Raw genomic sequence first — 14,238 nt, 5'->3', positions numbered from 1 at the left:
TTCAGACAGAAGGTCAGCCCAAAGATGCTGGCTGGTGTTACAGATCTAAAGGCTGAGATGTCTGAGCAAAGCAGGTTTTCCCTGCATATAGGTTTGCCATGGTGGACTAGCCCCAAAGACAGCCCAGCAGTCCCTCTTTCTTTTTCCCATCAGACATGTGCACTGGGCTGCCAGAGAACAGCTGAGAAGCTCTGCTGCTGCCAGTCTCCCAGCAGTGCTCACCTGCAGGCACCGAGTCTGCCGTTTATCCCAGAGGCGCACCACACCATAGTAGGAAGAGCCGCTGGCAATCATATGGTTCTTATCACTCCTTATGCAGTACAGGGCACTGTCATGGGGCTCTTCCCACTCCTGGACGCACTTCCTGCAAGGGCAACACAAACCAGAGCAGGGCTGAGCCTCCACTCCTCCATCCACTTTGCCTGAAGGAGTTAATCCAGTGGGAGCTGAGTTCCCAGACACTGCATGAGGACAGTCCAGGAGCCTTGCCTCGGCCCCAGGCAAGCAGGGCAGGCTCACCTGGTGCTGGTCCGTATATCCCAGTAGCGGATGTAGGTGTCATACCCACAAGAAAGGAGAAGGGAGGGCGTTTCGTAGAACACATCCAGGACTCCAGCTCCACGGTGGAAGTCGGTCCCTAAACAGGTCAACAGCTGACCACTGCAATGAAACACATTAGGAGAAGAGTCATTCAGAGCAAAAAGTCCTTCCAGTTCAGCTGGCCAGAGCAGAGATGGTGTCACAGAAGTCTTCCAGATCTCATTTCTGTGATATAATGGAATACAAAAGCCTGCACAGTTTTCCACTCCCACCCCCAGCTTCTGCTACTGGTTGGGCCACTAACCATGAAGGGTGTCATGAAGGGTGGCCAGCAGGACTCAGCTGAAAGAGGAAGAGCCAAGGTACAGGTGCAGCTGAGCCCCAGCAGAATGGGATCCTTTTCCCTGAGAGAAGTGACCAGTATTCTGAATTATATGGCTCCACTTCCATAGGAAACTCCCAGCTTAGTCAGACCCCAAACGGCAAGAGCCATTTACCTATTCAATCCCAGCCCATACTCTGTCCTCCGAAATAATGTCCACTGGGGTATTCCCCTAGATCTTTGACACACAGCACAGATCCAGAGGCAAATCAGACTCTCCCAACCCAGTTTGTCATGGCTGTTCTTCTCAACCCACTCCAATTACACCACCTTACAAACACCATATCTGGGGCTGAATGTGATAGGTCAAAAGCAATACCCCAGTGATGCTCTGCAGATCATCTTCCAAAGGCTAGATTTTTCTCTTTTGTTTGACCCTTTCCTCCTTTTTAATTCCTTGCTTGTAGTGAAAGAGCAAAAGCAAGATCTCGATGAAACTCTGTGCTGGGTGCTTTATGGTGGTATCACTCTGCTACTTGTTCATGTGCAGAACCAGCAGCTCACCAGGTGGATGGTGCCCTGCCAGACTTCAAGAAGAAGCTTGAGCCCCTTCCCTGGGTCACATGGAATTGCATCAGGTGCATGGTACAGCCTGTCCCAGTGTCATTCCAGCTGCTGCAGCAGCCAGTGATACTCAGACATGACACACTCTTGGGAATGGAGTGGACAATCTGCCCAGCTGCTTGAAATGGCCACCTATTGCAAACCCTCCTTTTTTTCCTTCTCCTCACACTCTCTACATCAAAAATGCTGGACACAATAAAACTTGAAGCACCTGCTTTTCAAACTCTGCAGCATGGCCACCCCTCTCCAACAGCCTCTTGGTTCTCAGGACAATGAAGCAGTCCTGAAAGCCAACAGCACAGATCCCACAGTGGGGTCACTCTCAGCATCTCCCTCCATTATTTTGTTACATTCTGCTCCTTGATCCAGCATCACACAGTTCTGAGGCACACGGCCAAATGCCTTAATTCTGTCTGTAATCTGGGCTAAAGCCCTCGTCGGGGGATAAAGACCACACAAAAGGAGAAATAGAGTCCTGGGAGATGTTAAAACAAGTAAACACCTTTGTGTCAGGAGAGAGAAATCGCTGATAAAGCAGATTAGCGCCTCGAGCCCTGGTGTCCCCAGATCAGAAGGCGAGCCCTGGCCGATCTTTGCAGCCAGCACGCTTCTATGATCACAGAGCTGGCGGCATGCTGGGGCCAGCCTGTTTCCCCACAGTCACTCTCCAAAGAGCAGATTATGTAGAATAACAATTTCTTTGTGGCTGTGTAATTCCCTCCGTGACCGTGGCTGTGGGCAGCTACATTGGACCTTGATGCCAGGGCCCTAGCAACCATTTAGAGAGGCCAACCAGCCCTAGCAATGGCCCCCCCATGCAAACCTCTCGGACAAGCTTTAACATCAAGTGCATGAATTAATCCCCCCCAACACGAATCCAGGGGTGCTGGCTTATTGGACTTTGTGTTTCTCCAGGCAAGGGATCGAGGGGATTCCAGGCTCCAGCCCTTTGCAACCTTCTCACAATACATTAACCCTTGGAAGGTTACTTGCAATACAAGCCAGCCACAATTCTGCACCTGTCTGTGGGTTGAGAGGTTGAAGCACTCATGGTTTGACCACCATGAGCAAGAGCAATGGAGTTTGGTTGGCACAGATGGGTCATCAGATCCACCATGGGGTGAGACATGGATGGACATGAGTGCTCTGGCACTCCCCTGCCCTTCCAGGCACACAGATCCCTTCCATCTCCCATTCTGCAAAACCAGCAGGACAAATGGACATGCACACAGCCCTTATCGAGGCTTCTGCTAAACCTTCATCCTACAAGATGTATGCATGGCCCAGAGTTACATACAACATAGATATGTTGTATACATACATACAAAAGACATACAACAGAGGTATGAGGAGTCAGCTGCTCTCCCAGGCAAGAATCCTTGGACTACATGTGAGATGCATAAGGGGCCAGGCTGCCCAACTGACAGAGTCTTCTGCCAGTTGCTCAGGCAGGAGCAAGGAGTTACCCCCAAGAGGTGAGCTACCCCAGCAAGCCCTAGGCAGCACCAGCAGCTTGGACCCTAAGCACCACCCAGGTGCTCCACTCACAGTTTTTCTTCATGCCTTCACTCCACTGTAGTGGTACCCAAGCACTTCAACAGAGTCACACCAGATTTTCTCCCTCCACTTACCTTTCCATCCCAGGCAACAAAAATGAAAGAAAAGGCAACAAAAAAAGGGAGGAGAAAAGAAAAGGATTGGCTTTTCTCTGTAGGCATAAAATAAGCACACATACTTGCAAGTTACTACAGCAAAGTAAACTTTGCTTTGCCAGTTTGTTAATCAGTTTGGTTCTCCTGGCCCAAGAACAGGTCAGCCAAAGCAGCTCTCAGGTGGGAGCTGCAGTCCCTGGAATCAGGAGCAGCTCTTTGGCAATTTACACAGGCAATGTGGTAATTGCTACAATGAAGCATTTAACCATCTGGCACCAGGGGAAAATTTACTGTGCTGTACACTGGGCACACAAACAAAACACCCATGTGTTCTGGCATGGGTATACTTAAGGTGAAAAAAGATGCAGAACACAATTAATATTTCCCCTTTATCCAGCAGACTAAGGTGTCTCTGGACAGCTGTCACCATGCCAGAGTAGCTCTATGTGCCTGCAGCATACACAGCCATGCTGAGCCATGCTGGGAAGGAAATTCTGCCACCACAACTCTTCCAGTCCTGGGATAACAAGTTAGTGCCCACAAATTGTCCACTCTTGGTTATCCCAAATACTCCCTTCCCTCAAACCTTATAACTGAACAGCCTCCCCTTTCTTGGGAGGAAAACCCACAGCCAATCCTTAATAACCCATAAAGGATCAAGACAACCCATGAACAGGCAACAGAATAGCAGCAGCCACACCAGCACATCACCAGTGGTTTCTAACAACTTAGAGGGACAGAAGATATCTTCTCCATGAGGGACAGAACGAGATGGCATAGCTATCTTGGATCTTTTTCACCAGCACCAGCCAAACACAGCAAGAAACCTACACACCTTTCAAATACCAGGTAGGCTGATCATCAGTACTTCAGAGGCCCTGCCTTTGTTACAGGCTGTGAAGGTTTTAGGCAGGAAGTGTCTGTGAAGACCAATCAAGACCAAACATGGAAGGGCCACACCATCTTCCCACCCTGCCATGGCCCTCCAGCAGTAGCAAGTAGCTGTTTCGCTCCCAGGTCTTCAGGCAAGCCAGGTAGTTACCTGTGCAGATGACTGGAGCTTTCTTTGTCTTTGTACTGAACAGCCTGGGCCAGATAGTGCCCATGTTCAGTCTCAGTGCTGGGTGGCACCAACAGAAACAACCAGTGGAGCTCTGTGAGGCAGAAGCACAAATACAACAGTGCAAGTTTTCTGGAAAGACCAGTCTAGAGCAAGTGCTATCAATTTCAGTACTTTAACCACAAACCATATGGGCCAATGTGGCACCAACAAACACAGAGGTAGGCCTCCACTGTCAAGGAATCTCATAATATTCCTAATTTTTCATACTTCCTGTTAAGCATCTAGACAAACTGAATAATATTGGCAGTAATCCAGTACCAGCCCACAAGGAACATAGCCAGAGCAAATCCAGCAGCCTATTTCATCCCTAGCACAGGAAAGCTGTGTTAGCACTAGGCTCCAGACTCCTTGGTGATAGAACAAGATGTTTAAACAAAGTCCATGTGCCTGGTAAATGTATCCAACTGGTAAGTCCAACAATGAAAGGCATTTTGTTCAGATACTATAGAGAATCCTTTGATTCATCCTAATCAATTTCTAAGTTCTTCAAGACTTTTTAAATTACTTTCAAAATCAGATATTTATTCAGGATTTCCACATTTCACTCTTTCCATTCCATGCAAGAAATTTAGCCATAAGCATAGTTCTCCTGATATCTCCAGAAGACAGCAGTCTGGAAAAAAAGTGAAGGGAAGAAACAGGCTAGTTTCTTTAAGTCATTGTTCTTCTTTTTAAAAACACTTCAAGTTCTATTCCTTTTCAATCACTAATATAAAAACAGAATAAAATCAGTCATGGCAGAGCCCAGATGGTTACTTTCCAGATAACCCATGGGATGTTACTTCACCAAGTTAAAATTATATACAGCCTCCCAGGCCATTGAAACTATTTGTATGGCCATAAAAGCTCAAGATCTCCCTGAGATCTTTCTGATAGTCAGAGTCCTAAAGAAGTCAGCATCTACCTTCCTGGAACCTGCCCATTTGCTGAAGATCTTGCCAAGCTGTCACCAGTACACAAGAACTACATTCCAAAAGCTGGGATGAAACAACATTTTTCTCCCTACTCTCAATTTCTGGTGACCCCAATTCACTAGAATTGATGTATTATATAACTGTGCAAACTCTAGGAAACTGCTGTATTTTGAACATCTGTTGAAAACAGAGATGTGCAAAACTGAGGACAATTCATTTACTCTGGAATCCCCATCTGTGAACTGTGATCACCCATCAAAGAGGAGAATCTATTGCACACAAGCAGATGACTATTCAGAAACCAAACAGAGCTCTAAACCAAAATTTCAGCCCCAATAACTATTTGGAACAGGTGGGAAGCATATACTTTAAAAAAAAAAAAGATATAAAGAACACTGTTCAGTTCCAAACATTGGCATATTTGGTTTGAGTATCAAACAGAGAAAGGAAAACAAATATATTTTAAAATAATTATCCCAAGTGCAGCATTTGCACAATTTCTGACACCCAATTAGGAGAGCACACCAAAACCAAAGGGAAGAGCTGAGCTGCTGTCTCTTCCAGGTGCTTTGCAATAGCAGCTGAGGCATTTGAGGGGATGCAGCAACTTATGCTAAGAAGGGAAAGGCTTGACCGAATAACATCTGTATTGTACATAGGGAGAAACACAGATCCTTGTCAAAGTTATTCTTCTATCCTACCCCAAAGCTGCCCCTGCATTTAGACCAGGCTACTAATTCCTGCAGGGAGGTGTGGGATTGGCTTGGGGAATTTTGAGGGAGCACCTCCAAGTGAAATGGCTCAGAGATGCTGTTTCAAGTGATTTTCAGGGCAAATGCCCCTCTCCGATTCCTCAGTGCAGCTGAAGGGACTCGAGGCAGTAGGGGGGAAAGACACCAACGACGGTCTGAGATTGTGTAGAGGGGAGAGACAGAAGAGGGAGTTTTGCCTTCTTTTCTTCTGCTTTCTCTGAATTGGCCCACACACGTTTTAAATGGTCCAATAAAAAGATACAATTTCTTTACCTTTCCAGCTCTGGGACCCTGTGAGTTTTTGTTGTTCGGGTTCCCGTAAGGTTAAGTTCAGAGGATAAACTGACACACTGGGCTATGGGAAAAAGCCAGTTTCTTCAAATAAAGCCACAACGGTGCAAAAGAGACCCTGCTGGGGCTTTTATTTGGGAAAACAAACAGAAATGGCACCAAGCCCTTCTGCTTTACGAACCAATTTAACTATAAAACCAATGTTCTCCCTCTCGGGGGTGAGGAGGGGAGAGAGACAGGACATGACAATAGTCGAAAACCTTGAAGGGAAAAAAAAAGATAGGACAAAAAAGGTTGTCTATCCCCTTTTCTTTCTTGTCCATGGCTCCTTTTCTTAGCACACGTGTGTTCTTGTAAAAACGATTAGATTGCAATTTGTATAACATGGTGACCCCCAAATTCAGACATTTAACCCCTTTTCTCTGCAAAGAATGTCAAGAATGTCTTCTCTGTCTTTCTTTCCAACGGGAGGAGTAGGGGGGAATTCTCAAACTGTGATTTCTTGGAGGAAGAGAAAAAGAGGGAGGCGAGGAAAAGAAGCAGGGAATTCTCAAAGCCTCTCGCCTTTCGCCCCACTTGTGTGGGAACAGGCGGCTGTATTGCTCCCTTTCTGGACAGAGCTCTGCAGGTCTCCTTTAGTGGGGAGACAAAAAAATGGAGAGTCCAAATCAAAACAAAGCCATCTGTTTAAATGAGCTACCACTAGCCAGTGACAGAGGGGGTTCCTCATTCACTCCTTCCCATTCTTCTCTCTTGCCTCTGTTGATTCTCTCTCAACCCAGGGAAAAATAAAGATTACTTTTGCTTTGGCTCAGAGGGATGAAACTGATTGATGTGCTTGGAGTGTCCAGCCCCCACCCATGCTCTCTGATTGTTCAGGGCCTTGTAAACTTGTCATAAATATGCCTGAACAAGGGTTCAAAGGCCGCAGCATGCCCTGAACATGCACATATCGAAAAGGCAGGAGTTTGGCCTCATGGTCCTTTCTAGTGAGACAGGGCCAAGACTGCCATGGGGAAGAAAGTATTTAGGATAAACACCTGTATGTTTCTCCTCTTACAATGATTTTACATTTAGGCTAAGATGGACCAAAGCCCTCTTAACAAAAAGAAGGCAGAAGATGCCCAGCTTATGTGAGAAGAGTTCAGAAACACAGTGTTACAAAAACCAAAACTCAACCAGAAATCAGTAAAGAACAGCGAGGCCTCAGTTTTGAGAAAACATAAATACCATGGGAATACATTGCACAGACAAGACTGAAGTTATCCATTATAGACAGGAGACAGAGTTCTGAACACAACAAAGTCTTCTAAAAGGGACGGCCATCCAAGAAATCACCACTTAAGAGGCTCCCTGCAGCAGCAAGCTTTCTCCAGAATGAGTTCAAGCCGGCCATAGGCCTGGTGTCCTGCTTCCAACAACACTCAAGATCTCAAGGTCTGGATTGGTCATTGTGATTTAAAACTGTGTTCAGCCAAGACAGAGATGCTGAGAAAGAAATGCAAGTTTGAAAGGAATAGGGAGCCCCTTTCCCACAAAACCTGGAAGAGTTTCCTTGGCAAAAAAAGATGCCTGCCATATGAATCTATAGAAAAGTAGGACCAGAAAGAGTAATCCACATCTACTGCATTTATTCTTCTGCTCCCCAAATCCTGTGAAACTGCTATCAGTGACAGGATATTTGCTATTGCTTGTCTCTCCTCTTAGACATATGCACCCACTTCTCTGTGACTGGATAAATCCAGTTTAAATGCCTGGGTGAAACAGACTCCCCACACTTCTTTGAGTCAGTTACCTTCCCTTTTGATCTAGCAACTCCAGTCCTGAATATATGTGCTTCCTCCACCCAACAGCTCCTTTGGTGATTAAATTAGAAGGTCTCAAACTTGTATAAACCTTGGAATTCAAAGCTGTGAAGAGAATGCTCTTCAATAGAAATTATTTAAGAGCAGAACACTAAGAAGCTTTGAGCCAAGCTTCTACTTGAAAAACTTTAATTCGAAACATTCAGCAAGACTATAACCAAGAACTAGAACTGCAGATTCTCATTTCACTCATCTACTTCCACACAATTAAAAAACTCCGGAGCACAGTAGGAGACAAAGTCAAGAAGGACTATGTTTAAACAGGAAATCATCAGTAGTGATCAGCTGACCAGGGTGTTCAGTGCTATATGCTTTAACTCTCAAATTACACTTGCTGTTTAAGACCAGTACAGGGAGCACAAATTTTAACTCCATGGGCTCTGAAAAGCCACCAAAATGGATGCAGATCAACATCAGCCAGAAGTTGAAAAGACAGTAACTCAGTTCTTGCCCCCTCCATGGCCCAGACAGATGTAACCTAGCTAGGAACCCACAAACACTAGAGATAGAGTAGCAGCACATCAGCAAACTTAAGCCAGCTGTTTAGGATGGTAACACACTGGCTCTTGGAAAGAAAGAGCACTGTGCAATAGCACTATAGGCAGAACAGATTACTAACCTGCTCAGCAGCTGCCTGGCAACCTGAGACTCCTCCCCAGCCCTCTCCTGAGAGTACCATCCATACACCTGAATCTCCCTTCTCCTCCACTCCCAAGTCACTCTCATGAATCCTCTACCTCCCGCCTCCCCAAAACCTGCAGACATCAAAGGCACCTGCCTTGAACACCTGAAGAGCAGGGGGGCCTGACAGTCAAGAAATGCAACACTGTAACTTCCCCTTCCATGCACTCTCTATTTCTTTTTTTTATCCATCTCTTTGAAAAAGGTGGCAGAGATAAATGGAGAACAAAGGAACAAGAAAAAGCCACAGCTCTGGCCCACACCCTGCCTATTACTTAAGGGGGAAGGAACTCTTCCGAAAGAGGAGGAAAAAAATGTTCTCCGACACAATGGCTCAAAAGGCCAGGCAGCAAACCGGGCCACTTTGTACTGCTAACAAGGGAAACCTAATTACAGGAAGAGGGCAAAGAGGGACAGATAAAAGGGATACAAAATTTCAACATCTGTTGCCATAAAGGATAAGAAGTGGGGAAACGCAAAGTGTCAGTTTGGTGTCAGTGACGGCATAAAGCTACTTTCAAAGGGCTCAGGAGAGGGAGAAAAACCGAACAAGAAATTAGAGGGCTCTTAAAAAAAAACCAACAAAAAAAAACAGAAAACAAACAAACAAAATCCCCTCTCTGCCAAAAATACCTTCAAAAGGGAGGAGGAGTTGGACAAAGACTGGATATTTAAAAGGTAGAGGATTTGGGCGGCTTGCAGGGCACAAATAACTTTGGTTCAGTTTTCACAGCTCTCATGCCCTGCAGCATGTCATGTCACAGGAAAAAACACTAGGATCTGTGCATTCAAAGTGTTTATAGCATGAAGTCTACCATGTGAGACATATCACTGGTCCATTTCAAATGTCAGGCTTCACAGAACAGCTCCAAGAGTTGCTGCAAAGAGACCTCTGGAGTATCCTATCTTATGGAGAAGCATCCTTGAGATGGGGCATTTGTTTCCTAATGACATGCAACACCACCCCAATAACATGGGAAGCAACAGTTCTCTGCAGGCAAATGACAAATGCTGGCCTTGGAGCTGTCAGTGCTGCACGACCCTCATCTTCCAAGGCGTTTAAACTCCGAAAGGCAATAGAAAGAAGAAAGAGGAGGAGGATCTGAATAAGGTTTCCTTCTCTCTTGCTTGCCATTAAGTGGCTGTTCTGTTGAGCCACACAGTCACACTGGCAAACAAGACAGGATAGTCTGAATAGAGAAAGGCAAAAGTGAGCAAAGGAACCTGACCTGCAAGAGGGGCAGCTGCCATCATATCCTTCACTAAAGTAAGGACAAAGGGACTTGGAAGAGGACAAGGATTCAGCAAGCCCTGATACTTGATGCAAGAACACAGGTTAGTATTGTGGCCCATAACTGCTCACCATTCTCCTTGCAGGCCTCTAATCACTGAACTTACAGCTGCCTTCCACATACACACCTTGATCCAGAGCTGGAATAAGTGCACAGCAACTTCCCCACATCTAAAAGCAATTAGATGGCACAATGTAGCATGTGTGGGGTGAGAGATGTCCTCCAGAAGTGCAGCTAGCCTGCTTCAAAAGCATAAGAAAAAAATCTAAATCCTCCTTCATTACAGGAGACAGGGCCAGGTGTAGCAGCAGCTGGAATTTCAGCCATCAGAGACAGTGTCTTGGCATTATGCAGTCATTCCCCTGCTTTAGACTCCCTTGACAATTGCTTGTTGCTGCCTGTTGTGGCTTTGATCCAACGCCATCATCTCAGCAGAGTCAGAAATGAAAGACAGTTGTCAGAGTGGGATGCAGCAAGAGGCGTTTCCTTTCCCCACTAAAAATTTCCTCTGCACCAAAACCGACCAAACCCTTTTCAAAGCACAGGACATATTTACAGGCGAAGATATTATCCCCTTCCTCTTGGAGGGATGAGAATGGCTGCCCGAGGGTCAGAGAACAGCGAAGGTCATAAATACAAAACATACCATGACCAACAGTGACAAGCACCAGCAAAGGACTTATCTGGCCTGGAATTAAGATGATCAGTACACAAAAGGTTATTTAAGCTTTAAATCCTTTTGTAGCACGTTTCAGGTCTCAGCTGTTGGGTAAAAAGACCACCTACCCCAATGGAAGAGAATGGCACAAAAACTGTTGTACTGTTACTTACTCATCCCCCAACGCAAAGAAAACTCCCCTAACTGAACTAACTGATCCTGGACAGAACTAAACACCTCAGTGGTGCTAAGGATCCTTTGGTTTTCAAGAACACACCTTACACATCATTCTACCCTGCCTAATTTTTTTTGACAGAAGTTACCTGGATTCTGTTCTTAGTCATAATATCCTTGCCATATTCAGCCTCTGTGGGTCAGCCTCTGGGCCCTTTTGTGGCCACAAGAACAGGATAAGCAGCTAACTCAGAGGCCCCGGCTCTGTCTGCCAGATGTTATCAGGACACATTGAGCACAGGAGGAGTTTTTAAGTTGTGGGTGGCTCTAAGATTTTAAGTTTTCATGTCACACTCTCACTCCTGGAATCTGACCAGGAAGACAACATTCAAAAGTCTCAAAGGAACAGAGCATTCCCTGCAAGATCACTTCTCACAATCACTGGAGCTTTTGAGGATGGATCCAAAGCTCTGCTGGGAACATGAACAGTTTATGGAGAGTCAAGACCTGGAAGGATAGCTCTGTACCCCCTTTCTATGAATGATGACACCAAGCTTCACATGCTAGAGTCCCAGCCATGCTTCCTACTCAGCCTCCTACCCTGCACATGTTGATGAGTCTAACAGCTCACACACAGGTCCCTGCAGAGGAAAAGACCCAGTGGCATGGTGCATTCCAGCTGTGACAGGTGAAGAGGGAAGAATAAGTTTGACACTCTAGCCATTTCAACAGAGGCCCAGCAGCCTAGGTTGCCATGGCTTTTTTATTTGCCTGTCACTCAGGCTTTTACGTTATTGAAAGATCAAACTCCGCTGTGCTTGTTCATTACCTTAATCCTATTTTCTACACAGCTTTATTATCTCTTCAGGCTTCCTTGGGAAAGGCTGTCAGAAAGGCTGGGGCAGGGGGGAGAGGGTTGCCCATCTCCTCACCCCTGTCAGATGCCTCTATTCAAGAACAGCCAGAAGACTTGATGGGCAGGGGTATCACAGCACAGCCTATGTCTTTCTGGGGTACTCCAAAGGCACCACTGGATGGGTCACTAAGAAACATGCACCATAACTACATGCAATGGTGCTCTTTCCTGCTCCAGCTTGTCCTTTGTAGGATACATTGTTGCAAAGTATTTTTGTTACTTCAGAGAAAAAACAGCTGGTTTAAATTTGTATTTGATACAGTTGACTTAAACAATTTAAACTATTTAAATTATAGATTAGAAGGCAATTGGTCTCAGACCTACCCTGTGTCCACACCACTCCTCCTCTACCTCCTTTCCCCAAGTACAGCTCTACTGAAATCCCTCAGGCTCCTTCTGCCATTGCTCACCTCAATCCTGACAGCACTCCTTTGGATAATATGGGCTGTGCCACTCCTACCCAGAGCATCCTGGTCCTGGAAGGCAGGGCTGCTGTTCCAATAATCCTGTGAAATATTTGCTATCTGTCCATCACTACACTAAGACCCCCAGGCTGAGAGCTTCAAATTTGTCAGCAGTTGAGTCTCACATCAAGATTTGAGAACATTTCCCCAGTTGCTAAGGTCAGCACCTTCATGGAACAGGAACTACTCAAAGACCCCAAATCAGAGGCCACAGCAATTAACCTCCTCAGTGCTTATTAGGACAAAGAGAAGACAATGTGCCTAAGTCATTTCCACGGATAACCTGTTGCCACACCTCACCTCTTTGAGCTACTGGAATTGCCAGCCAGGACAAGATGACTTCTCAGCAGCACAGAGAAGTGGGTGAATGGGAGGATAAGGATCACCTTCCTCACCTCCTCTGGCTGAGGCATGAACAGAGACAGATGAAAAGGAGGGTAATGGGGATGTTTTGATATTTTGTATACAGGTAATAGGAAGAAACCAGGATGGCTGTGCCATCAACTGGAAAAGCTGAGAAGAAAAGCCAAGTTAGTGAACCAGAACCACCCCCCACATATGCCTTTCCACACCAGTTTCCTTTGTCCCCCACTCCACAAGACATCTCATCTTCTATCACCCCTTGCCTACATTGACAAAAGGAATGATACTCATTTGCAGCATTTCCAATCTTGTATTGTTATTCACTTTTCTTGTCAAGTCCCTCCCAGTAACCTGGAAGCTCACTCACCTCTCAAGGTCCCAGATTCTCAGAGGTGAGGTGTGTCCACAGCAGGCTGTCCCCGTCACAAATGAGCTGTTAAAAAAAAAAAAAAGAAACAAATAAAAAACACTTACTAATCCTCATGTTCTGAAGAAACTGCATGAACAAGACAGAGAAAAACAGGTTACAAGACAGACGTTGAATTCTGGGTCAAGATGATTTTAGCATGTCCCACGACACTTCACAAGGGACAGACAGCAACAAAGGGAGAGCTGCTGCAAGACTAGCTGAGCTTCCCCAGATGCAACAGGTCACAACTGCAGAGAACTGGCAGGACATAAAGATGCATTAGTAAATACAAAGGGAAAACCTGAACAGGAACAGCTATAAACATTTTCAAATTAGTCAGTACAGTACGCAGTATGTTTCACACACAGTCAGTGCTATAAGCTGCAGAAAAACTCCATGGAAAATTTACTGTTATTTCCTACTTCATGTCTCATTTCGGTTTGTTGGCAACTTCTGAGTACAATCATGAACTGGCTGCAGCATCACAGACCTAAAGAATCACAGAATAGAGGTCTCTGGTCCAGCCTGCTCAAAGAAGGGCCTCTTTGAGACATTTCAAAGCTGGATCAGGTTGCCCTCCCCAGTGCTCAGACACTCTGTTAGAGGCAGTACACCTCTCCTGCAGCAATATTTGGCTCAGTTTACACCCTCCAGCAGAGTCCATTCCAAAGCCCTCTTGGCAATGCTATGCCCCTGCTGCACATGCTGGCGCCAGAGATCACCTGATAGTCACTGGCCTCATGCTAGTTTATAAGACATAATAAATTCTTAAAATCAAACATCAGGAGCATGGGTGCTGTGGTCTCCAAACCACACTGCTTGTTTTGTGCCAGCTTCCCATTCTCAGTCCAAATAAGAGGAAGCAGCTCATACAAGGACTTCTAAGTAAGTTACAAATGACCTCTCACAAAGCCATATTTATTAGAGCTACCAAGAATAAAATGCCAAAACTATGTTTAAGTCAATGCAACAAGGATAGCATGAATACAGGAAATGGAATCTGCTTTAAATAAAAGTCATCTCTACACTTCGCCTGAAGAACTTTTGCAGTATGACACAGGGCTGGCAGCTGAAAGACGAAAGTAAAATAAGAAAACAATGTCATGATTGTAAAAATAGCAGTTAAAGCAGTTTTTAAAAATTTCTTTGATCCTCGACAACATTCTTTCTTTGGAAGTCAAGGTGTCTGCAAGCTGCT

At 45.5% G+C, this 14,238-nt stretch overlaps 1 protein-coding gene across 1 annotated transcript in view; it reads right to left on the bottom strand.

Annotated features, from left to right (window-relative positions):
- Nucleotides 1-14,238, bottom strand: part of FBXW4 (F-box and WD repeat domain containing 4) — a 60,496-nt gene that overhangs the window by 790 nt on the left and 45,468 nt on the right. Inside the window, exons 6-8 of the mRNA XM_005520686.3 lie at nucleotides 12,999-13,064; nucleotides 520-660; nucleotides 223-364 (exon numbers count right to left, since the gene is read on the bottom strand). Coding sequence (XP_005520743.1) covers nucleotides 223-364; nucleotides 520-660; nucleotides 12,999-13,064 — 349 coding nt within the window. The remainder of the gene's footprint in view (nucleotides 1-222; nucleotides 365-519; nucleotides 661-12,998; nucleotides 13,065-14,238) is intronic.

Source organism: Pseudopodoces humilis, chromosome 9, assembly GCF_049639895.1.
Source record: "Pseudopodoces humilis isolate 2021_Gansu_Grassland_sample_001 chromosome 9, ASM4963989v1, whole genome shotgun sequence".
NCBI classification, from domain to species: Eukaryota; Metazoa; Chordata; class Aves; order Passeriformes; family Paridae; genus Pseudopodoces; species Pseudopodoces humilis.
The sequence above is the reverse complement of the archived record's forward strand: the minus strand, read 5'-3'. Positions and strand labels throughout refer to the sequence as shown.